The sequence below is a fragment of the Quercus suber genome, unplaced genomic scaffold, assembly GCF_002906115.3.
Source record: "Quercus suber isolate HL8 unplaced genomic scaffold, Cork oak 2.0 scaffold_262, whole genome shotgun sequence".
Taxonomy (NCBI): Eukaryota; Viridiplantae; Streptophyta; class Magnoliopsida; order Fagales; family Fagaceae; genus Quercus; species Quercus suber.
The window spans coordinates 656,327-682,196 of NW_027069718.1; the positions used below are offsets into that span (position 1 = coordinate 656,327).

General features: G+C 36.0%; 3 protein-coding genes across 3 annotated transcripts; all 3 read right to left on the minus strand.

Moving 5' to 3' along the window:
• Positions 1-1,309: 1,309 nt before the first annotated feature.
• Positions 1,310-19,554, minus strand: LOC112018001 (uncharacterized). Its single transcript, XM_024050507.2, has 4 exons — positions 19,168-19,554; positions 18,835-19,066; positions 8,329-8,774; positions 1,310-2,388 (listed from the first exon to the last, which is right to left on the minus strand). The coding sequence occupies exons 1-4, from the start codon at positions 19,552-19,554 to the stop codon at positions 1,561-1,563; spliced, it is 1,893 nt and encodes a 630-aa protein (XP_023906275.2). The 3' UTR covers positions 1,310-1,560.
• Positions 19,555-20,427: 873 nt separating this feature from the next.
• On the minus strand, positions 20,428-21,510 carry LOC112018011 (uncharacterized). The gene is made up of 2 exons (XM_024050517.1): positions 21,187-21,510; positions 20,428-21,075 (listed from the first exon to the last, which is right to left on the minus strand). The coding sequence occupies exons 1-2, from the start codon at positions 21,508-21,510 to the stop codon at positions 20,428-20,430; spliced, it is 972 nt and encodes a 323-aa protein (XP_023906285.1).
• Positions 21,511-24,137: 2,627 nt separating this feature from the next.
• Positions 24,138-24,860, minus strand: LOC136070821 (uncharacterized). The gene has a single exon (XM_065781281.1). The coding sequence runs from the start codon at positions 24,858-24,860 to the stop codon at positions 24,138-24,140; it is 723 nt and encodes a 240-aa protein (XP_065637353.1).
• Between the last annotated feature and the right edge of the window lie 1,010 nt (positions 24,861-25,870).

The following is a 25,870-nucleotide window of genomic DNA, read 5'->3' on the forward strand; positions in this document are numbered from 1 at the left end:
ATAAGATTTGTGGTTAGGATTCTAGTTTTCTTCCTTTAGGCTCTGTTTGGTTAGAATAATTTTAGAGATGGAAAAGGGGAAGGTAGTAATTTTTTTCATGTTAAACAACATTTTAACGAGTGACTCAAATTTATTGATGAAGCTAAAAGATTGGGTGGTTGTATTATACTCAATTAAATTATGTTATTTTGTTTTATAATAACTTGGAGAAATTACTTAGTCAGAGTAAGAAAATTGCAACGACTCTGGCTGTGTGTGCTGAATAGCAATTCATTTAGAATAGGTTTATGAAAACATTTTCAGCATATGGTGGTCAAGATATACTGTGAAGTCTAGATTTGGTAGATTTGTTCTAAAGTAGGGGTGTATCTCAACATCTTGGACTTGTTACATTATAAATAGAAATACTCTTATCCTTTTACTTTGATCTGAATCAGGGGCCACCCTTACTACAAACAAGAAAATAATATTATACTATATATATATATATATATATCTTTTTGAAGTTTAATACTTCAATTTATTCTTAAAAATCTTTTTGCACACTCTAACTTAAATCTCATTCACTCTTATTACAAGTATTTCCAACTCGAAGAGTTAGAGTAAGCGTTTGTGAATTATAAATGTCATTCTTTATTATAAATTTGGGTAAGACTTAGGTACAATACTTACGTACTATTTCTTAGATTCTTTTCTTAAGATTTAGCCATGTGAATTTTTTCTCATGAGATGAAAGTGTATTTTTTAGTTAAGTACCTAAGAAACAGCACCTAAGGTACCATACCTAAATTTTGTCCTATAAATTTATATTATATGTGTGAGTGTGTCTAATATTGATTGTATGCATTATTTTTGTTACAATGTTATTTATGTGAATAATGATGTGTGTAGATGTTTGTGTGTACAGTATAATATAATGTAACTTTATATAATTTAATAATTTGGAAATAGAGATGGTTTGTTATATTTGTGTGCATTATTATCATGTTATAATAACTTTTTGTTGTAAAGTTAAAAAAATTCAAGAAAAAAAGTGTAAAATTAGTGATTGTTCAAGTATTTAATTGGTTAAGAGGACACATAGTATATTATTTTATGTATGAGTGAGTGAGGTTGTGTTCGTCAATAATTAATACAAAGCCAATGAATTGAATTTATTAATACAGATCATCTGATTGAGCTACAAATTTCTTGTTCAACTTGCAATAAAAGCACAAGAAACTGTGTAATTCACTAGATGGATATAATGGGAAAGGAATTCGAGAAAATATCCAAAAGGAAAACAATTAAAACCCCAAAACATTTTGAATGAAACATTTATCAAGAAACACATGATAATTTGCCTCAAGATCTACCCTTTAATCAATAAATACAGTCGGTTTTTAATTGCTAATAGTTCTCACTTCTCACAGAATATATACCTTGGGTACAGAAAAGTAAATACAATAGCATCACAGGAACCATGAACAAATCCCTAAATAAATTCTTAGGAAGAAAGCTGGGAACTCCAGAAACGAACCTTGTATAGCTCCATCACACAAAACTAATCCAACTTTGATATCACAGAGAATCTGTCCACACCATCTTCGAAAGTAGTTCAAAGTCTTCAACCAAAATATCCTTTTCCAATTTTGATTTTCCTTTTTTAGATCTTATATGCTCCTCTTGTTTAACTTTGAGTCCATCCAATTCAGTTGTTAGATCATCAATCTTCATTTGATTATCAAAAGTGGTGTTGTCAATTTTATATTCGCGCAGAATACGAATAAGTGACTGTGCAAATCTATACAAATGATCAAAGGCAAACTGAATATCGAACTTGGCTTCTTGCACAAGCTTAAAGTTCTTCCACCAATTGAAAAGTAAAGTCCTATTGATATCCTTAGCCTTTGTATTGCACATGCTATGTACAACTCCACAAAATATGTTTAGGAAACGAGTCTTTGTCCCTAGATTTAAAGGGGATTTTTCACTAATATCCCCATATTTAAAAAATAATTTCTCCAGAATAGGAACAAAGTTCCGAGAGACCCTGTAATCCCGGACCTTTACAACTTTTGAATCCAAGTCCCAAAATGTAATTCCCGAACACTCCTCGATCTTATCTTTATCATCATCAAAAGTGACATTCTTCAAAAACAGTATGAATGTCTCGTCTGAACATTCCAAATCCTCTAGAATATCACCGTTTTCCATAACCTCGGCTTTGGACATTCTCTCTCTAATCAAATCACTAATAGCTACTTCAACACCCTTGAATTCCTTCTGCTCATCTTCATTAGAAGGGTTAAATATGTGTGCCAAGGTTAAACCTCTTTTATCAGCCATATCTCTATCCACATTTCTGAACTCCACAGCTCCACGCTTTCGGCTAATTGAAAGTAACACCTGGTAAACAACCAGAATTTAAGCCAATGTAATGAATTATAGGTTTACGAAGTCAAGAGATAAGCTAAAGCAAGAGGATGACATAAGAAATATATATATATATATTTTTTTGAGAATCAGTGAGATAAGAAATAGAATTGTGCAAAATTGTGTATTAGAAATAGACATGGACTCACTATTTTTTCTCCACTAATTATAAAAAACCAAGTAAGATAGTTATAGTAAAGGGTGTGAAAAAGTGAGTGGTATTAGAATTATTTGACAAGTTTTGTTTTGTTTTTAACCCCTGAATTTTTGGTGACTTGACTTGAGAGTTGATAGGGTTAAGTGTATTGTCATGCTAAGCATTAATGTTTAGTTATTTTTAAGGTAATAGTCATTGCACATAGTGGCGGTGCTACATTTAGAGGGTTCAAATGAACACTTGACTGGGGACAAAAAGAAAAAAAGAAAAAAAAAAATATATATATATATATATATAAAATACTTTTATAATTTTTTTTTATTTGACCACCCTAAAATAAAAATATGAACCCCCTAAAAGAAGCTCAACAATAAACCAATTCAACACCAACCTTTATCTTGACCCTTTTAAAAAATAAAATAAAATAAAAAATCCAACAACAAATTAATTTGATCTAAAATCTGAAAAAAAAAATAGCAAGCCCAACAACAAAAATTAATAATTTGTTGGTCTCAAATCTTAGGAAAATATAATTAAGTGGGTAGAAAAATGTGAATATTAAAAGAAGACTTCCTATTGGTCATTTTTGAACTAAAGCCATGACTTGAAGTCACAATTTTACAATTCAAAATTGTGACTTCTAGTCATGATTTCAGTTCAGTTTAACGGAAAAATGCAAAAACTTCTTATGGGCAGTTTGGGTCAAATTTAAACCTACCCATGCATGAACTCTCAATTTAGTGTTACACCCATGAGCCCATCATTTCATTTCCTCTACACGAAAGCCCAAGAGGCCCACAGGTCGTTGTATTTGCAGTTGTCGTGCACTGAGCCACTCTCAGGAGAAGTTGTGATGTTGGATCTCTAGCAACATATGGAAGCCATAGTCCAAGCCATGGGTTCACAATATAAAGAAAGAGAGAAAAAGGGGATGTGGTTTGGAAGGTTGGAGAGTAAAACTATGAAGAGCAAGTGGGCATGATCATTGGAACCCTGTGAGCTTGGACAGGTATATATATAAGTGTGTTGAAGTCTATTGTGCGGGTGTGTCTTGTCCATTGTCAACGCTTGATGACTAGTTGCACACAGCCTCTGGTTGGATGAGGAAGTCAAGGCTCCATTTGTTAGGTCTCAAATAATATTATCACAAATATTAGCAATTCAAAATAATGATCACACATAATAACACAAATATTTATGTGGAAAATCATTTCTTCTTAAAGGGAAAAACTTTAAGGCAAACTCTAAATCAATTCACTATTATCAAATCAATTATAATAATTCTTGCACATGTCTCACGGCTAGAGAAAAATTTCACATGTTTTTCTTTACTCTTACACACACTAATTATTTCTATCAAAGGTAGTAATATTTTGCTTACTCCTTTCTATTTTTCTTCTCTACGCAAAGCTCTCTCTCTTGGCTGTCTTCTTTCTCTAAGTGGCTCCCACTTGGCTGCTCTCTCTTTTCTCTTGTGCAGCTTCCTTTTTCTCTGTCTCTTCTATATGCGGCACTCCCTTGTTACCGCTCTCACCAATTCTTATACGGCACACTAGTCCTTACTTTTATAAGCAAGTTTGCCACCCCACATGAATCCTAAAAACACTTGGATTCCTAATACTAGTTTAACTAGAATTCTTGCCATGCATGTGACTACTTGCTTGCCTACTTTGGACAAGCCTATTAAGAAGTTCTAGCCTTATGTGGGCTGGATCAATGTGAATTGATGCACCCAACAATCTCTCCCTTCATCCCACCAATGGGAGGAGATCTTCAGTCTATCTCTTCAATTCAAATCCATGCTAATCAAGCCAACATAAGGCTTGACCTTCTTCATTATCTTCACTAGCACTGAGAGCACCCCATCAATGTCAATGCCTTTCATTCTCAAAGAATTTATCTCATCTTGGATTTTCTTAATCCAATCCTTTTGCTTCCCCTCATCAGAAGCCCAATTATTCTTGAAGTTAACATTAAGATGTTCTCCAGTAGTCCTCTTCTCACAAGATTCAACAATCTCTAGTGGATGATACTGCTCCCCCTACTCAAGACCTCCAAGGTATTTCACTTCATCATCATCCTATGTAGCTTTAGCATCTTCATATTCTTCATCACCTATCACTTTCTCATCTGAAGCACTGTCAGGCAATGAGAATTTCATCCTCTCTGTATCAACACCATTAATCTCAACTCTCATTTGTGGAGTTTTCTCAAAATCTTTAATCTCATTGAACTTTTTCTTACAAGTCTTCACACAAGTCATGTACATACTGCAACATGCATATCCTCTTGTAACAACCAATGACCCCTTAGTAAGTTTCCATCTTTCATTACCAAGGTAGTTACAATATCCCATTCGGTCCATAACCAATGTAGAAAACATATTCATCCTTAAATCTAGAACATGTCGCACATCTTTCAACCTTATGGTGCTACCAACATTGGTTTCAATGCACACATTACCAATTCCCACAATTTTTGAGTAACTAAAATTACCCATCCTCATTGTACCAAAATCCCTTGCTTTATACGTTGTAAACAACCCTTTCATAGGAATAATGTGGTGAAAGGCTATCGAATCAACAACCCACTTGACATCATTATTAGCAACATTCTCACACTTTTACTCTTTAACAAAGAGTACCACAACATCCTCAACAAGCACAGTAGCTATAGTATTTTTCTTATTATCATTCTTTTCATCTCTACCTTTCATTTTTTTTTCCCAATGCCAACAATCTCTTCTTATATGACCCTTTTTCCCACAATAAAAGCATTATCTAGTTTCCTTAAACTGAGATCTATCTCTTGATTGTGACCTACCATTGAATTTTTCGATCATTAGGTCCTTTGCTTCTACCTCTACTTTTGTCCTTTGTGATAAAAGCTTGATCTTGTGGATTGTCTATATTCGCATCTCTCCTGCAAACTTCTTCACTTAAAATCAAATATTGAATATTATCATATTTGAGTTTGCTTTTTCCTGCAGAATTACTCATTGTCATTCTCATGGCTTCCCAACTGTTTGGTAAAGAAGCCAAGAGAATCAATGCACGAACCTCATCATCAAATTCAATTTCCACCAAGCATTATTGATTTGTGATCATGTTGAGCTCATTCAAAGGCTGCGTTACAAAAGTGCCTTTTGCCTTCTTCAGATTAAAAAACTTCTTCATTAAATGCACCTTGTTGTTAGCCAACGGCTTTTTATATATACCAGACAAAGCCTTCATTAGATCCACCATGGTATTCTCCTTCACAACATTATGTGCAACTGATCTCGACAAAGTTAAACGAATAACTCCCAATACCTGTCTATCAAGAAGGTTCCATTCTTCATCCTTCATAGTTTTAGGTTTCTTCTCTAAAAAGAGGCAAATTCAATTTCTTCCTATAGAGTTAATCTTTAATCTGCATCCTCCAATACCTAAAGTCTGTTCCATCAAACTTCTCAATTCCTGAAGTCTTGCCTTCTTCTCTGGCCATTACTTCTACTGAAACCTTAACTCTAATACCACTTGTTGGGTCCCAAATAATATTATCACAAATATTAGCAATCCAAAATAACAATCACACAAGAACACAAATATTTATGTGGAAGACCCTTTCTTCTTGAAATGAACAACCACGGGACAAACTTCGAATCAATTCACTATTATCAAATCAATTACAATAATGCTTGTGTATGTCTCATGGTTAAAGAAAAATATCTCTTATTTTTCTTTGCTCTCACACATATTAATTATCTCTATCAAAGGCGGCAACACTTTACTCTTTCCTTTCTATTTTTCTTCTCCACACACATCTCTCTCTCTCCTGGCTGTCTTCTTTCTCTAGGCGGCTCCCTCTTGGCTGCTCTCTCTTTTCTCTTATACAGCTTCCTCTATCTCTGCCTCTTTTATATGCAGCACTCCCTTGTTGCTGCTCTCACCAATTCTTATGTGGCACACTAGTTTTTGCTTTTATAAGCAAGTTTGCCAGCCCACATGAATTTTAGGAACACATGGATTCCTCACACTAGTTTAACTAGAATTCTTATCATGCATGTGGGTACTTGGATTCCTAACACTGATTTAACTAGAATTCTTGTCATGCACGTGACTACTTTCTTGCCTACTTTGGACAAGCCTATTAAGAAGTTCTAGCCTTATGTGGGCTGGATCAATGTGCATTGATGCACCCAACAACAATATCCAGCACCTTAATATAGAAACAAGTAGTTAACTGGGCTAAAAAAACCACTCCAACAAACCAGTTTCAGAGAGCTCCTTGGGTGTAAAAAGTTTGGTTGGGGGAAGAAAAATAAAATCCCAAGGAGTAATCAATTGATCCGAAACCTAACTCTGTCCTATTATAAAGAAAAGGCCATGGTTAAGGAAAACTTCACTAAACACCTGCTGTAGCAAAACATCTTTAAAAGTATTAGTATTGGTAGTGCCAAAAAGCTAAATTGCTATTTTTAGCACCACAAACTACAAAATTGGGGTTGCATTGGTGGAGTCATATCTAAAAATTTTAGCTCTTGAGTTACAATGCACAGCCATTTATAGCTGTGCAGCTAAACCAATATATTATATTTTATTGATCCCTCCAATTAAATACTATTTCTTCTATCTTTTAATTTCCTGCTCCTATTTCTTCCCTATGGCTTTCACTCTTCAGTTCAGTCTCTCTCTCTCTCTCTCTCTCTCTCTCTGCTATCTCATGCCTCTCTCATTTGCGGCATTTGCCATGGTTTTTGCTCTGGGTAGCGGGTTTGGTGAAGTTTGTGTGGTTGGTGGTGGATTTTGGTTGTGGTAGCGGGTTTGTGGGGTTTTGGGTTTGGCTAGATTTCGGTGGATTGTGGTTGTTTGTTGGATTTTTGAGGTGGATTGTGGTTGTTTGGTGGATTTCTACGGGTTTGAATGGGTTTCAGGTTTGGCTTTTGTGGGTTTGTGTTTGTGTTTTCCGATCTGTTGTGGGCAGTGGGTTGTGGGTTAAGATCGTAGGTTTGTGTTTTTGCTAGCTTTTTGGTTCTTCTTCCCAAAGGAGTTTCACATTTGTGGTGGTGGTGGTGGTGGTGGTTCTATGAGTGCTTGAAGATAGTGCTTGAAGAAGTTTCACACTTGTGGTAATGGTGGTGGTGGTGTCGACAGCTTGAGTGACTGTGGATTGAAAAAAAGGGAGAAAGAGAGATACAGAAGAACAGAGAAAAAAATAATAAATAAATGAATTATTTATTGTAGTAGATATTATTTTATTATATTATTTATATTATTTTATTTGGTTGTACTCTTAACTCTAAAGTACTTTTTACTTTTTCTATAATAATAAAATATTTTTTAATTTTTAGTCAAGTGATGGCATGTTAAAGTAGGTCTTCGTTCAAAATTCAATTCTATCTTTGACCTTGCTAAAATCTATGAAGGCTAATATTTTTGCATTTTTTTTCTTCTTGATAATTTTTTTCGCACTTTAATGGTAGACTGCTATTTACACAAACACCCTTTCAATACCTATAATTCTATATTTTCAAAAATGTTTCATCTTTCAGTTTCAAAACAATAAAAACCACCGCCTGAAATGTAAATTAAACACTCACCAATAAATGTTCATGAATTTCTAGATAGTTTGCATTTTAAATCCAAATTAAAAAACAAACAAATTCTCAAAAATAAAAAACAAACAAAATATTCATTGTTTTGAAGAAAAACTATTGCCAGAACAACGTATTGGACTTCAGTTATTGCATTATAAGACTCTGATTTTGGGCATACCTCATCAAGCACGCAATTGATATGTGCGACATAGTTGCTACATTCTGCACATCGATAAACACATTCCTGCTTGTCTCTAGTTTCCTCACAAGCATCACAATAGTATTCACCCGAATCGTCATCACTGGAATCGTCATCCGCAAAATAATCTTCGAGGTCAAGCGGATCTATATGACATTTATGATTTATGGTACTGGGCAGTGCAGCACACAGGAGATGGACATTGAAGTCACACTCCGCACAGCGTAAATAGGAGGGGGGATCATTGTAGCGAAATTTGCAAACTTCACACTCAGGGTCATCATACACTTTCTTGAAGAATGTAAATTGGTGCCTGTGACCTTTATAATTAATTGAGGGCTTTAGTGAAGAGCATTGAATATCCAACTTAAAGTTGCAATCCCTCACATCACATCCATAAAAAAAAAAGGGAGACGATTGTGAGGCTTGAAATTACAAGCATCACATCTAAATTTTACTTTAGGAAGAGTAAGAACATGCTCATGCGGGTGAAAAGGATGTTGCACCTTTTCTACAGGTTCAAGACAGTCTTGATGAATGAAGAATTTGCAGCTAATGCAATTATAGGATGGACCAGAAATGCTTTTCTCACATACACCACAGCAAACTTCAGTCTCTGGGTGATAGCTCTTTGAGAGATGCTTGTGCCTCAAATATTTCACTTTTCCCCTCTCATCCAAGGATTTTAAAATCGAGACCATACACCACAAATTTTCACCATAACGCAGAGTGAGAGTGTGATTTGGATGAAAAGGATGTTTGATCTGTTGTGGGGCTGCAGCACATGATCTGTGAAGATAGAAATTACATTGGACGCAACCGTATATTTCACCAAAGATGACTTGAAGGCATCCATTACAGTTTACATGACCATTCCTCTCCTTGTTACAGAGGATCAAGGGATGCCTGTGGCTGGAATTTTTAATGCACTTTTGGCCTTCAAAATTTTCAGTGAACATTAGAGCACATTGAACATCAAGGTAGAAATGACATATATTACAGTGGAATGCAAACTGGGTGCGACTTTTCTCACAGCCTTTGCATGTAAACTCAGTAGTCTCCTGCCGCAGAATTAGAGGGCATGGATGGAAGAAATGCTGAATCTCTTGGGGTAATTGAATACATAATTCATGGAACAAGTACTTGCATTTCAAGCAAGCAAAGGTTGTGTCCAAGCAAGGTTCACCACAAGCAGAGCAACTAGTAGAATCGTCAACTTTTTTCTCAAATTTTATCAATGGATGCTTATGGAAGGGATTTTGAATGACTGTTTGCAATGACTCCAGACAGAACTCATGCAGGTTGAACTTGCACAGGAAGCAAACATAGGTAGGCCCATTGCAAGGTTTATCGCATAAAAAGCAACAAACAGGACTATAGACATCACTATTTCGGTAAACAATTGCCAATGTCAACCAATGCTCGTGGCTGAAATGTTGAACTTGCTTGGAGTAGTTAAGAAGCATACGAGCACAGTCAAAATCAATCTTGAAATTACAATCCTTACAACAGAAGGTCCAGTTGCTGTCACATCTGTTGTTACAGAAATCGCAAAAGAAATTTGATTTGATTTCAGTATCACCAACCTGTAGTGTGAGAGGGTGGTCATGAATGGATAATCGAATCACTGGCTGCAGCTTCGCGCATTGAATATCCATTTTGAAATCACAGTGTTTGCAACGGTAGGTGAAGCCCATCCAACTTTCTTGACACATATTGCAGTTGACAGCCGTATATTCAATACCGTGCAGGGTGAGAGAGTGAGATGAATGGTAGAAGTGTTGGATCTCAAATGGCAACCCAGCGCATGATTCATGAAGATAATAACTACAATCATCACAACAATAGGCAGGACCTTCATAGCATTGCTGGCATGCAGAGCAGTGCTTATCTGGCTTAGGACGAAGCAATGATAAAAGGCTACCGCGACTAGGAGCCGGTGGCTGAAAGCTACTACGAAGCATTAATGGATGTGTATGGCTGAAGTGGTTAATCATCTTCTCCATATCTTTTGATCACAGTCCTTCCTGTGAAGTATTTGTGGGGAAGTCTACTGATTGGGAGTTTCCTTTATCTTCGTTTTATACAGGCTTTTTAAGGCGAGAGGGAATCTGTGTATATGACTGAAAAAGAAACTTATAAAGAAAAAAAAAAAAAAATCCATGATCAACAAAACGCTTAGAGTCAGTCAACAGATAGCACTACAAATTCCTTCTTCTTCCTTGATCAATTTATTTCAAATGAAAATAAAGGATTTGAAATATGGTAGTATATATATAGAGGACCAAAAATATATAATAATCCAATCTTTTAATTTTACGTGGAAAATGCGACTTTACATAGCAAATTGTGACTGCACATTCGGAACACTCAAACAAAATAATTTTTTTGCATCAAGATACAATGTAGTCTCTTCGAGAATTAAATTCACAATTTCAATTGCTTTTTTGCATGTGTAAATACGTATGTAATAAACACTGCGTATGAATTGACGCATTGGCTCAACACAAAGAAATTAAACAAATCCAAAATAAAAAAATAAAAAATAAATAAAAATTGAATTTATGAGAAAAAGAAGAAAGAAAACTTCTCTCAAAATTCTTATTTATTTATTTTTTGATAACAGATTAGAATCTCTCAAAATTATTATTAATCAATAATCTAAATGCTTAAGCCTACAACTTTTAATTTACGGTAAATTCCATTCACACCTCTTAGAGGTTTTGGCTAATGCATGCCAACTGGGTCCAAGATTTTTTAAAACTAACCAATTTGGTCTCTAATGCCAATTTAGTCCTTAAAAAAATATATATATATATATATATATTTAGGGATTAAATTGGATTCAGGGATCAAATTGATTAGTTTTAAAAAATCTTAGATCTATTTGGCATTACTCCAAATCTCAGGCTATACGAATGAAATTTACACTTTATAATAAAGAAGTCTTACCACCACTTACTAACCTTTAGGAAACCCATTCAAAAAAGCTTTAAAAAACACAAGAAAACCCATTTAGCAGTAAAAAAAATCACCAACAAATTATTCTTAAACAGATCAACTAAGATTCTACCACATAAGGACTTTGCTTAGCTAAAATTCCCTTTTTCTTTTTTCTTAAAAAAAAAAAAACCATATTCTAAATTTCTGATTTAAAAAAGAAAAAAAGAAAAAAAAACAAAATACATTAGAAATCTTGGGTTTTGTTGTATAACTTGTGCTTTTTTTTTTTTCTTTTTTTTCTTTTTTTTGAAGCTAGTACTTGGAACCTATGGAACTGAATTGAATAATCAAGCAAGCTTCAACTAGAATCGACGAAGAAATATACAAAATAATAATAATAATAATAATTCAAAGTTTAATCCTTGTCTAGAAGGCCGAAGCCCAGGCAAACAAATCCACAAACAATTTCTTAAGTGAGAATGAGAAATATAGTGAGAAAAGGAGAGTTTATGAGCGTACCAGATATAGAGAGAGAGGGAGAAGTCTGAATGTGAGAGAGGCTATTGAAGGATAGAAATGTGGAAGGTGAAACCGAAGGGCTAAGGAGTAAGGACTCATATCATTAATTACCTTCCTTCTAACTAGATTTTTTTTTTTTTCCTTTCTGAATGTGACCCATTGAAGGTTGCCGTTCTGTCAAAATCTGCAACAAAATTAATAACACGCCTAATATGTAATGAATAAGTTCCTTGAGTTTAGTTTGTTGCTCTCATTTTCAGTATCTTAAAGAGTTTATCTAATATATATATATATATATATATCTTAAAGAGAAACTTATATTTGACGAAAGCAAGTCAACTAAACAATTAAGGGTCGGTAAGATGTGCAGAAACATTTATGAGGAGAGAGCGATTAATTTATAGAAGATCCTGCTAGAAACAAACAATATTTCTATCGCCACACATTTTTGGTGTAATGGTCATTGTACAAATATAAGTATTTATAGAATGTAAAGAGTAAGTGTTAGGGTTTAAGTCTCTAGAAAATTTTTTTACACATGTATACACTTAAATTATTAGTCTAGATTAGAATTTTTATTTTGTAAAAAAAAAAAAAAAAAAAAAAAAAAACAACAACAACAACAACAACAACAACAATATTTCTGATTACAACCGTGAAACTTAAATCTTCACTTGGCAATGTATCATTAATTACCATTTAAGATATACCATAAGCATCCCTTTTTTTTTTTTTTTTTGGAGAAGGACATAAGGATCCCGTTTGATATGGCAGAATGAATCTTGTTTCTTTTTTCTTTTCAAAAGTTTTGCCAAATGTCTGAAATCAGTCGTGGATTTGTGAACTTTCTTTACCAAAGTGAAAGCAAATGGGTTGAAAAAACTATCAACCCAAACTCTGATCCAACCAAGACTCAAATTAAATTACGAATCTAATCCCACCCACCAACACACGAAAACCAACTTGAGGCATTGGGTTAGGTTGGATTAGGTCGGTTCTCATTGGGTTGGTGAGTTTGATGCACATCCCTACAGCAAGTTTATGAGCTATTGTATTAACTTCCCTTTTAACTATGAGAAATATTATGTCCACAATATTTTTACAACAAATTCTAAGTTGTTATTGATAGCTACTAGTGGATAAAAAAGTAGTTTCAATTGTAGATTCAAATTAGAATCAATAACAACTTACTGCCTATGATTTGTTATGAAAATATTATAGACGTAATACTTTTCTTTAACGGTAAATATCTCTCATCTCACAAAATAGTGTATGAGTTGTGTACTGGAATTGGGGACACGACTTTCATCACAACTTTTTTAAAATAATTCATTGAAATGACAAGTTGCAATGAAAATTAAAATTAGAACAATTATAGGTTTATATTAATTGTATTAGATCATTCACATAAAAAATGTTATAATGCTATAAATGCTATTAATAACAACCAATATATAAAAAACACACTACATCAAACATGTCAAGTGCTTAGGGGGTGTTTAATACTGTTGTTTAAACAACAGTTTTTAATATTTAAATAATATTATATGTATTTCCATACAGAGACGGAGCTACAGTTTGGCATTGGGGGCCATTGCCCCCCCCCCCCCCTTAGATTTTGAAAAGACCAACAACTATATATATGCAACAGGCTTGAGTTACAATTTAGGCCCAAGAAAAATTAAACTTGCCCCCCTATCTCCAAACTCTTGGCCCCTTTAAAATATATATATATATATATGCCTAAATCTTGGCCCCTTAAAAAAAAATGTGCCTAACATACCCATTTATATTATTTGTGTCTTTGTCTGTGATTGTATTGTTGTTGTTGTTGTTGTTGATTTTTTAATAATTTTTCTTTGTGAAATATGTTGCAAGACTGTGAAGTGTTGAGTTGAGTATGTGTGAGTGTAACATATTATAACTTATAAAGAGAATAGACAGAGTGAGTAATTACTAAAAAGTTACTTAGTAAAGTTAAAGAAATTTATAAAAAAGAAGAATTAAAGTTAAAGAAAAAAAAATTGTACAGTTAATAAAAACATTTGGTTGGCTAATGGGTTATTGAGGGAAATGCATTAGCTATAACAAGCTAATAAATTTATAAATTGAAAACTAAATTATGAATTGATAAGTAATAAATTTATAATTAATTTCTTATGCATACCGTACAAATTCTTATATTTGTCTTTATTTAGTAATAATAATTAGTCCTTTTGTTCTTAAAACAAAACAAAAAAAAAAACAAAAACAAAAAAAAAAACAAAAAAAAAGACACAAAAAACAAAAATTAGTCCTTTTGTGAGATTCAATCTTAGAAGAATTTTGCCCCCCTTAACTTGAAGCTTTGGCTCTGTCCCTATTTCCATACACTTTTTCACCCACACGTATTTTTACAAAAGTCATTACTAAATCTCTTACCAAATGGGCCCTAAAATTTTTGACATTCACACGTGTGACCTCTCCCTATTTCTCTCTTTCTCACACGTGATGCTACTTCCTTCCCTTTTCTTTTTAGGTTCTCCCTCAACCCACGCCTCAACCCATGCCAGCATGCCTCCTCTCCTTTTCTTTTCTGGTTCTCACTCAACCCATGCCGCCAACTCTCTTCCCTTCTCCCACGCCTATTCCTCTCAACCCATGACTCTCTCTCTCTCTCTCAATCTTCTCAAAGCTCCAATCCACCCAAAGCACCTAGACTCCGAAGCAAAACCCGACAGAGATGCCAAATCCTAATGCCATCACTCCATTTCACCGCCTGTCATCGACCAATCGATTCTGTTCTTCATGAGTCTAAGTTTGTAAATTTTTTCTTTGTGGGTCTAAGTTTGTGAAATTTGTTCTTTGTGGGTTTGAGTTTGTTCTTCATGGGTCTGATTTTGTGAAATTTTTCTGCTTTTTATAGGTCTAGGTTTGGGAAATTTTTTCTTGGTGGTTCAACAGTTGTGGGTTAGAGTTTATGACTTGGTTGTGATTTGATTTTGGGTTTGTGATTTGTTAGTGGTTTGGTTTTGGGTTTGTGACTTGTTTGTGATTTTGGTGGATGGGTTTTAAGGTTGTGAGCAGTAGTGGTTGTGGCCGTGGGTGTGGGTGTGGGTGTGGGTGGTGGTGGCTGGTGGCAGTGGGTTTCGGTTTTGTAGTGCCAGGTTTCGATTTTGCAGTCGCTTGGTTTTTTTGATGGTGGGTGGTGGCTTGGGTTTTCTAATGATGGTGGTGGCCGTGAGTGATGGGTTGGTTGTTTTTGTTTGGGAGAAAAGATGTACATAGAAAAAGAGAGAGGAAGAGAAGCATTGACAATAATAATAATAATATTTTAATGAAGTGGTAAAAAATATAAGATGTTTGATGTTGGGTATAATATAAAGTGAGGTGTTAAAATACAAAAAGTAGTATTTTGAGATGTTAAATGCTATATTTTCTTAGCATTTTTGATATGAATGCTCCTATTCATATATAGACGATAATGTCCACGTTATTTAGATTACCGTATAAAGTGTACATGAACATTAAATATATATAATTTTCATATTGGTTCCATCATAAATATGATCATCCTCTGCTTAGTTGTTTTATTAGATGTTACTAGTGGAGAAATTATTAGGTCCACTAGAGAATTGTTGAGGTGATCCTCCTAACTAATAAAACATTGACATTCATGCAAATATAACATCATCTTGTGATTTTTTAATTTTTATTTCTTGTGTTAATTATGAAGCTGACTCGAACATTTACATAAATGGCATCATTTTATTAGTTGGGAGGATTGCTTCAGCCGTTCTCCTGTGAAACTAATAATTTCTCAATGAGCTGAAATTAGTTGGCATATAAAAGTGAAAAAAGTTATCCATAAATTGGGCAGTTAGAATTATTAATGCTCATAAGTAAATTTGACAGTCAACTACTAACTACCGAGTTCCTTAGCCCTTCATGATAATTTGCCCCGTCAACCAACAATGAAATATATATATATATATATATTTGGTGGAGAAAAAATGGGGGTTAGCTAAGCTATATCAGCTCTCGGGTAGGGCGCTCAAGTTAAGACCCGTAGGCCAACCCTTATAGATGCCCACCAACTAAAGACTGCTGGCAGCAGGACTCGAAGTTAGCAACTCTTTAAGTCAAAATAAATGTTATAAATCATATATATATATATATATATAGGTACAGCTCAAAGAAAATTTAATTAGATTCTTAATTGAATTCTCGATTTTGGGCAACTAAAAAGTTTGGAAAGCAGTTGAAATGGATGGGTCCATTACTAAGACTGGTTTCAATGGTTCCTAAGAGGTTGTCATTAAACCTTATATGACGAGTGTCTCTAAGGGCCATAAGGATAGAAGCATCTAATCCTTCTCTGATCAAGGGTTTAACTTTGACCTGGACTAAACCTATGTGGTGTAGGCCCGGTCACACAGTGATTTAGAAAATTCCCGAAGACATAAGTCTTCATAACTCTTTCTAAATGAAACGAACATTAATTAGCACATTTTGGCTATTGTATCATCCATTTCAAAATTTTAAGCGGGTGTTGCATTATATAAAAGATAATTACTGCATTCATGCAAAGAACAAGATATGACTGAGCATTCATGAATATCTTAACACAATTTCTGGTCCTGAATGCACAAGTAGTGGAATTCACTAAAATCTAATTTAAATTTGCCAAGAAACTAACATGACCACAAACTAATTACAACTAGATACTGTAGAAATCAACTTTATATTATTTCTAGAGTTCTCATATCTTTTTAAATGACAAATCTGAAATAAAGAACAAATCTAGTTGAATAATAGATCAAAGTTGTATTCATGTTTTTTGCATTTGATCCTTGTGCTAGTTGCTTTTTATGTAGATTGGATTCTTGTCTCTCTAATTAGCATTGTTTGTTAAACATACAACATTTAATTATATGTGTGTAGATATATTGGAAAAAGAAAAGTCATAACCATGTCTTCTGCCACTACTTATGAGTCCACTTCTACCGGCCATATGTGCGATATGGATTGGTGCGTGGAAAGGACCTCTTTGTCTATCCGTAATTTTGGTAGGAGGTTTTATGGATGTCTGCAGTGGGCGCCGGTTAGTTTCTATCTTTAATTTTATTGTCATTAAATATTCGACTTGTCATTTTTTTACTATCTTTCCTGACCATCTTATATATGCCTTCAATGTTGTATGCAAGACTCTGATCAGACATGTAAGTTCTTTAGATGGTTGGACAAGAACACATGCCCACGTGGCCGTGCAACAGCACCACTTGTCCACGAAAGGTTTGCGAGATATAAGGCCAACGCTGTAGCTGCACGAAATGAAAGGGATGAGGCTTATGCAAGGGAAGCAGAAGCATGGGAGCTCCTAAGGAAAACAAAGCGCAAGGGTGACAAAACTAATCCCAAACTCCGGATTGCTAAAGACAAGGTCTATAAGTATAGGGTAGCTTTATTTTTGTCTTGGACTGTACTTGGGGTTTATTTTGTGTTCTCTAATGTTTTTGGGGGTCATTGCCATACACAACTGCATCTGCCATGAACCATTGACGGTCACGTGTATAATGTACATTACACTTCGCATGCCCTGTTTTGATGTCTTATATATTTTGCAGAATTAGAATTGTGTTTGTTAGCTGTTTGCTGTATAGGGAGGTGTTGTGTATAGCAATACATGTTTCTTCAACAAAAAATGTCAATCTATTATCAGTTGTTTTATGCATTCTTTTCTATGCAATAATGAATACTTCTCCATCAGTTTTAGTTTTTTGCATGTATTCTATCCAAAAAAAAAGTTCTTCGGCCCCTTTAGTGTATAAGACAATAAGGTGTCTTTATCAATAAATAAATAAAAAGAAAAAGATGTCTTTATAAATTTCCATTTTGAATAAAATTTGTTTCGTTATTTTTTAATTATATGTCTCAATAATTTTTTTTCTTGGAAGTTTTTAAACTTTTTTTTTTTAGCGCATGACCAATTTTTTTTCTCTCCCCATAGAATTATTTTCACCTTTCCACGTTTTGAAATTTTTTAATTTTTTACATGTTTTTTGAACTGCACATTTTGACATTTGGCCCAATTCAATGATACTTAAATAATCTAAATTTATAAGTCTAGTGCGTACATTGCATATTCGCATTTTATTTTTAATAAATTATTTAAGAATGGAGGGAACGTTGTGACTGTTTAACAAAAGTGTTCAGTTTTGTATTCATTGCCATTGATCAGAGTCGACAGTTGACAATTGAAACTTGAAACCCATACGTTACATATATCTTTTAATAATTGATACATTCGATTTACGTTACATAATTATGCCAAGAGCATATCTGCACTTACTATAGTGCCAAAACGATTACGCTGCAAACTAATAAATGGTCAATTGCCATTTTCAACATATAATCATCTAACATTGCCACGGGCAACATAATCATCCCACATTGTGTCAGTGATATTGTCCCTAAATTGCCCCATCGCTCTCTTCGATGCACTTGACATTTCTAGTACATACCTTTGGGTCACTGAGCTTGTTGATGCTTCAGCATCGCCACTACCTTTGTTATTGGTCGCACTACCTTCGCCAACACTCTACCCTACTGTTCTAAACAATTCATCACTCTGATTGTTTATGCGTATGAAATTATGTAGAGCACTACACACAATAACCATGTAACACTGCCTAATTGGCTTGAAGTTTGGCATTAAATTCAGAATGGGGAAATGGGCCTTCAGCACTCCAAAAGACCACTCAATAAACATTCGCAAGGATGAGTGCCTGTAGTAGTACAATTCTTTTTTTGATGTTATCCGTCTACCGCTTGACTGGAATTCTTACGCATGGTACCTAGTTGACTTGTGAAGGGGGAGAAAACTAGTGCCAATTGGTAGACCCGAATCCACCAAGTAGTACGACCCTACACACACACACATACACACAACCAGGCAGCACGTAATTAAGTTGTACAATAAACACAGTACTTAGACGTGGAGGATAAAATAACTGTAGTTAAACTCATAGTAATGTATAGTACCTGTTGGTGGCCATGGGAATCCATGCTTCCGGTCACTAATCGCTTCCTCGAAAACCCTTGAGTCATTTGCACTGCCCTCCCACCCACCATGGACAAATGTGAATTGCATGTCCATGTCACACACACACAGCACATTGGTTGTTATAAGGCTCTTGCGGTCCCTATGTGCTTGAGTTGCATTTGCAGGAGGTCGGGCACTCACGTGCGTTCCATCAATTGCTCCTATACATCTCTACACATTGGACATTTTCATTAATCTTAGCAAGCACATATAAAAAAATCATATTATTTTACTATTGTACGCAGTATGTCAAGTAAGGGAATGATTTGTACCTCAAACCATGGCCAGTACTTGTTCACTTGAAGATGTTCGGGGAGGCTGGTGACATTCTGATCAGGTTTAATTAAATGCTTCGCGTAGTGGTGGACAGCCCGCAACGCCTTACGAAAATGCCGACACACGGTTTCTGTTGAGTGCTGAAACCGGTCTGCAACACATCTAAAGCGGGTGTTGTGTCCAAGTATGTACAATAACATGGCCACGGCCTGAGTGGCATTCACATCACCATGTCCATCCTTCAAGTAACCATGTTCAGCCAACTCGTCCACTAAATGCAACAGTAATTTGGGTGTTATGCGGAACATCTCGTAACACTTAGCTGGATTACCTTCAGTGACCTCGTCCATATACGCCTTGTCGGTCAACGCACTTGTTCGCATTGGTTGTTTATCATAATGCCGTTACATGAATGCATACATCTCCCCGACTATAGGATTCACTAAATTAAACTCTGCTTCTTCTTCACGTTCAAACTCCGAATCAGGCCAGTTATCATCATTTTCTTCACAGTCATTGCTGGAACCATCGTTGTTGAAGTATGCATCATCAAAGTCATACTCTTGGACTGCCTGCCACCAGTCATTTCCAGATGCCATAAGTGTCCTACAGATTAGCACAAACACACTATTCAGGTAGGTTATGTAAAGAGAGATATAAAAGTAAATATGTTATTAAAACTCCGAATTGCATAATATAAATGTAGAATATAAACACATAATTCAACAGTCACCATAATAAATGTATAAAAATAAAAAAAACCTTATCCAAGTACGTCACATAATATAACACAAACCATACAAAGATTCTAAGTTCAAATCCAAAGCCGTCACATAATATAACACAAACCATACAAACATCCCAACTTCAAATCCAAATCCTTCACATAATATATCACAAACCATACAAACATCCCAACCTCAAATCCAAATCCTTCACATAATATAACACAAACCATACAAACATCCTAATTTCAAATCCAAATCCTTCACATAATATAACACAAACCATACAAAGATTATAAGTTCAATTCCAAATCTGTCACATAATATAACACAAACCAGTTTGGCATCTCGAGTTCCTAAATAAGATAAACATAATATAACATAAACCATGCTTGTGGTCCCAAGTTCGTTAAAAAACATAAACCGTCCTAACGTCAAATCCATACAAAACATAAAGAAGTAAATAGAACAACCCGAATCCATATTACATAAAAACCAAATAGCTTAGACTTAATGCAATACTGCTCTCCCTCAATCCTCCTCCGGGTTTAGAATGGCCTCAATCCAAGACTTCCTCCTATGCTCCGGCATACACATAAACACTACCCTATCATCCTTTTGTTGCAAAACCTTTGACATCTTGATATAGGCCTTGTTACTGAGATCCGCATACGAATTCAGCACCTCCATTACCTTGGGAAGTGAGCAAGGATCCCCACCTATGGCGGATTGAGCGAATTGCTTGGATGAACCACTACCCTTGCTGAGTTTACCACTGAACTTATCCCTCGACATTGCGGTGTACTCCCTTAGGGCCACAGTCATTTCACTTACCTTATCCGACTTCTTTGAGACCTTCTTACCCTTGCCACTTGCATTTTGCACAGGACGTTTTTCCGACAGTTGGGTTACCTCCTCAACCTCAGCATCCTCCATAGTGTGCGGTAAAGTGTCAAAGTTAGGAGTATAACAGTCATCATCCAGATGGGTGGGTGCACTTGCATTGTCATTGGCATTGGCAAGCTCATCCTCTAGGGCACGCTCCTCATCACTATTCAGGGGAGGAGTGTTTGAGGAGATCTGCAGATTCCCAGTCGCGGTACTAGGGGTGAACAACTGCTGCAGTGATGGGTAGTCTGGGCATCCCTTACTCCTTAAGTTATTTGCACCACGATTGCTCTGGAATTTCCTTGGAAACATTAGCACACTAAACGCAGCAGTTCACAAGAGGCAAATTGCATAAATAAGTAATTGCAATAAGTCAAAATTAATATACAACAATAAACATACCGCAACCACATTCTGCCACACCTCCTCAGAACAAGTCATTGTTTGGGTCTGCTCGTCCCACCCCAATCCTCTATGTCTTAGCAACTGGCTCCACTTGCGTTGTTTGGTACGGAGCCTATTGTGCTTCTGTTGAACTTGGTTAGGGATAAAATCTTTCCCGGTCCTTTGGTTAAGTTCAGTTGTGATTGATGTCCACATAGAACCCTTGAACACACCTTTTGCCATGTTACCCTTAAGTTGTTCCTCTAACATTATCTCAATAAATATATGTTCTACATGGGAAGGCCACAATTTTTCCTCTTGATCTTGTGATTCATGTGCCATCTATTTGAAACATGTCACGCGGTAAGCTTATGACAGCTGATAATTTTAACAATTGAACAATAGGACTATAGGATTCATTTAAGGGGTCCAAAAAATGGAAAATCTTCCACAATTAAATCAACAAGGATACGAAAAAGCATGCACTGAATGTAAGAAACAGTGGTAATATATAAGATACAGTGGTAATATATAAATCCTTCATCGAGGTTTACCACATATACAATGTGACTAGATATACAAAAGATGGAAGATCGAAGCAATGAGTTAGTACACTGAATAAGTGGTCACAAATACAACTAGGTTAGTGCATGGTTAAGTACATGGTAATCCATAAGAAAGTACCCTACTGAACATAATGGGAACAAAATATGTCAACAGTATATCAAAAGGGGCATGCACTAAATTGCTTCGACTACGTATCCACCTCTTACTGCGACGGGTCATCTGACAATCGGTCTGGAGAGGCCACTGGGGAAACGTTGGGCCAAAGAGATCTGTTACGGCCCACCATTGCTCTGCGATAATTCTGTTGAATACGCTTCCACCTTCTAATTACCCGCCTCACGGTAAAGGCCTTTCCCATGCGGGCATTAAGATTGTTTGTGATCTCCTCCCACACTTGCGCATTGGCATGACAACGACATAAATTCCCACAAACATAGTGTCCAAGTATAGAGTCACACAACACATCCTCACAATTGGCATCCCATGTTTTCAACTCCGCAACCATTTTAAAGAACAACACACACATCTCATATACAACCATATCACAACATTCTTTGAATAATGCTAGGGACACCCAAATCCACAACATTCCCCACGAAATTAATCCCAAACAAAAACCCAAATAAACATTCCCACATAACATAACAAATTTAATTTTAATAATTTATAGATAATAAAGTCACAACACTTTAATATTAACGATTCATTACAAAACAATAAGTAAACAACTTTTCTATTGTCCTAAGACCACAAAATTCAAATAAACAGCAAAGTCACATAAACATTACTGTGATCACTGCCATCCACAATTAGGACCAACAATCAAGAACTTACCCCTTATTCCTCTCTCTCTATTCTCCAGGAAAAAAAAAATAGAGTTTACTTTGCTTCTTTTCAATCACCGAATTCAGAAACAGAATTAAGTGTTCTAGAATTCAACCCCAACAAAAAAAAAATTAAGAATTCTAGAAGTTGAAAACAATAAAGCTGTCCTTTTTTTTTTTTAAGAGTTCTACAACTAATTAGTAATGTTATGTGATATTTATAGGCAAGCTTGCACTCCTTGGGAATATAGATACAACCTGTACAAACATGCATATGAACACCAAGATTAACTGTGTGAAGCAACACCATCCACTAAGTGGGGTTCTTGCGAATGTGAGTGTGAAACATATTAAGGTGTGATCACCCGTCACAATCGCTCACTGATATTGAACATATGATATGATTAGTTCTTGATCTAATGTTACTGATTAGTTCTATTCAGCATGGTGCTACAACTAATGTTACTGAGTTAGCTATTGAGCTTTCTGCATCTTTCTCCAGTTTTGTGTGAGGCTCTGGTTCACGTATATCAAACAAACTTTTTTTGGCTAAAGTACTGCAAAATCTCGTATTCTGGTTTTAAGCTATTGGGTAAAGGTTTTTCAATTATTCTTGGGGAATTTGGGCAAAAAGGAAGGTCAGTTGCTTTTTATTTTTTTTGGCATGTTTCATGGGGTAACAAGAACAGGCAGCTTAATTGAAAAAAAAAAAAATCAAACAGAGAAGCACCTAAATTAGTTGCATAAATTATTTTTAAAAAAGAAAAAAAAAACCCATAACCATGGGAATCCAGTAGATCAAATCATGCTTAACCAAACATCAAAAAAAGAAAAAAAAAAAAAAAACTGTAGACCCACAGAATCACAGGTTCACCACGGTTGAAAACCCATAACCCCGGGTTTCAAAAGATCAAATCAAATGCTTACCAAACATCGAACAAAGAAAAAAAAGCAGAGAAGCATTTCATCACCATGGGTTGAAAACCCATCATCATGGGTTGATATAGTTAAATCAACCCGAAAACCCAAACATCAAACAAAGAAAAAAAAAGGGAAAAAAAAATAGAGAAGCAATACCTTCGGATCAGTGAAATAGTGTGTGAGGAGGTGAGGGCAGTGATAGCTTCTTTGTGGTGGTACTCGAATGGAGATGAAATGGAGAAGAGAGAAATTTGAGATGGGAGAGCCTCTGCCAATTGAAGAGAGAAATTTTAGATGAGAGCCTCTGCTGTCTGAGATGAAAGAGCTGAAGTGAAGAAAGCCGTTGAGGACACAATATCAAAAGGCGTGCCTCACGTGAATGGGTCTGACCGTGGGACCGGGTTTGTAATGGTATTTACAATTTTGCCACTGAAAATTGAGAATTGAAAACTAAAAACAACTAAAAGTTGTTTTCAGTTTCCATAACTCATAACTTAAAAAGTAGAGAATTGAGTATTGGAAATAGAGTTATGAAAATAGAGTATTGGTGCAGGCAAACGAGTATTTTTCTATGGGTCCCACCATTTTTGAGAATTGAGTTATGAAAACTGAGAATTGAGTTATGAGAATTGGTCATCCAAACAGCCTCTTAACTTTTTAATGTAAAGTAGAGGAAACAGCCCCTAGCATATGTAGCCAAGGTTTGGCTACAATTGCCGTATAAGGGGAATACACATCTACGACAATAAAGTCTACTTTCACTACTTCCGAGCCAGTCTGTACAGGCAGCCGTATTTGGCCCTTCGGGGTGACAATTCTTCCCTCGAAGCTCACCAAGGGAGAATAGTATGGTGTTAAGTCGTCAGGTTTGAGGTTTAGCCTCCTGTATAGGTCAGGGTACATTATCTCCACCGCGCTACCCTGGTCTACCATTACCCTCTTCACATCATATCCTCCAATTCTGAGGGTGACTACTAAAGCGTCATCATGGGGTTGGATGATTCCAATCTTATCTTCCTCCAAAAAGCCTAAAACTGGCTGGATAACCGGTCTAGGTCTCTTCGAATCTCGACCAAAGTCCCCTGTCGGTAACCGAGCTACTGACATAACCTTGGATGGCCAGGACACTGTTCTTCTTGGTGCTGCGAAGATGATGTTGATAGTTCTCAATGAAGGTTTCGAAGAATCATTCCTCTGGGGCTCGGAATTCATTTGACTTCCTCGGCCACTGGAGTGATGCAAGAGGTGCCTCAATTTACCTTCGCGGACTAGTTGGTCTAAATGATCCCACAGACTTCTGCAATCTTCAGTAGCATGCCCATGGTCTTGGTGGTATTGGTAGTAGAGATTGTGATTGCGCCTATCAAGATTCCCCACCATCTTACTCGGCCACTTAAAGAATGGTTCATTCTTGATCTTTTCCAAACTTGATGGACTAGCTCCTTGAACACTGTATTGACTGCTTGAGCATTTGCTGATCTCGACTGCCCAACAAAATCTCTCTGTGGCTTGTTGCTATTGTAACGATTCGACCTGAAATCCTTCCTCTCCTAGGGGATAACCTTGTCCTTACCCTTCTCTTGTTGCTGATCTTCTTCAACCCTTTTATATTTTTCAATACGGTCCATGAGCTGACACATGTTAGTAACAGGTTTACCAGACAATGACGTCCTCAAACCGTGGTCAGTAGGGAGGCCGAGCTTGAACGTGTCAAGGGCCATTGCATCAAAGTTGCCCTCCATATCATTAAACATTTCCCAATACCTATCCGAGTACACTTTCAGGGTCTCACCCTCATGCATGCTCAAGGATAGCAGAGAAGACAAGGGCCTGGCCACTCTTTGGCAGGTGACAAAACGTGAACCAAAAGCTTAAGTGAGCTCTTGGTAGGAATTGATAGAATCTGCTTTCAGGCTATTGAACCACCTCATTGCAACCGGTTTAAGACTAGAGGGGAAGACCTTACACATCAGAGCTTCATCTCTAGAATAGACAACCATCCTTTGATTAAAGTGGCTCACATGCTCCACAGGATCCGTTTTACCATTATAAATGGTAAAGGTTGGTTGGTTAAAACACCGAGGAAGTCTCGCTCCTTCGATCCTGTGTGTGAAGGGTGACCTAGAGATTTGATTCAAAGCCTTACTCATAGCATCGTTCCCTACCCCTCCATGTGATGGGCTCTGAGGTTGCTTTTTGCAACGGTGCTCTTCTTCGTATGAAAAGGATTCACTGATTGGTGTTCGAGACCTCTGCTCGTAAGTGACATCTTGCTCATCACCCCACTTCTCATCAGAATGCGAAGAAATACGTTTTCCTTTTGCATGGCGCAACTCCCTCCTTAACCTCTTAATCTCCAGTTGCATGTTGTTCTTCTCTACATGAGACAT

Bases quoted from the DNA above. Each gene is read 5' to 3' on its own strand.
- LOC112018001 (XM_024050507.2), bottom strand. From the start codon at position 19,554: ATGCGAACAAGTGCGTTGACCGACAAGGCGTATATGGACGAGGTCACT. The intron at 19,067-19,167 runs GTACAAATCATT...TCCAATGTGTAG, and splicing joins AGTACTGGCCATGGTTTGAG to AGATGTATAGGAGCAATTGA. The intron at 8,775-18,834 runs GTACTATACATT...TGTAATTTCAAG, and splicing joins ATTCCCATGGCCACCAACAG to CCTCACAATCGTCTCCCTTT.
- LOC112018011 (XM_024050517.1), bottom strand. From the start codon at position 21,510: ATGGCACATGAATCACAAGATCAAGAGGAAAAATTGTGGCCTTCCCAT. The intron at 21,076-21,186 runs GTATGTTTATTG...AGGAAATTCCAG, and splicing joins TGTGGCAGAATGTGGTTGCG to AGCAATCGTGGTGCAAATAA.
- LOC136070821 (XM_065781281.1), bottom strand. From the start codon at position 24,860: ATGGTGGGGAATCTTGATAGGCGCAATCACAATCTCTACTACCAATAC.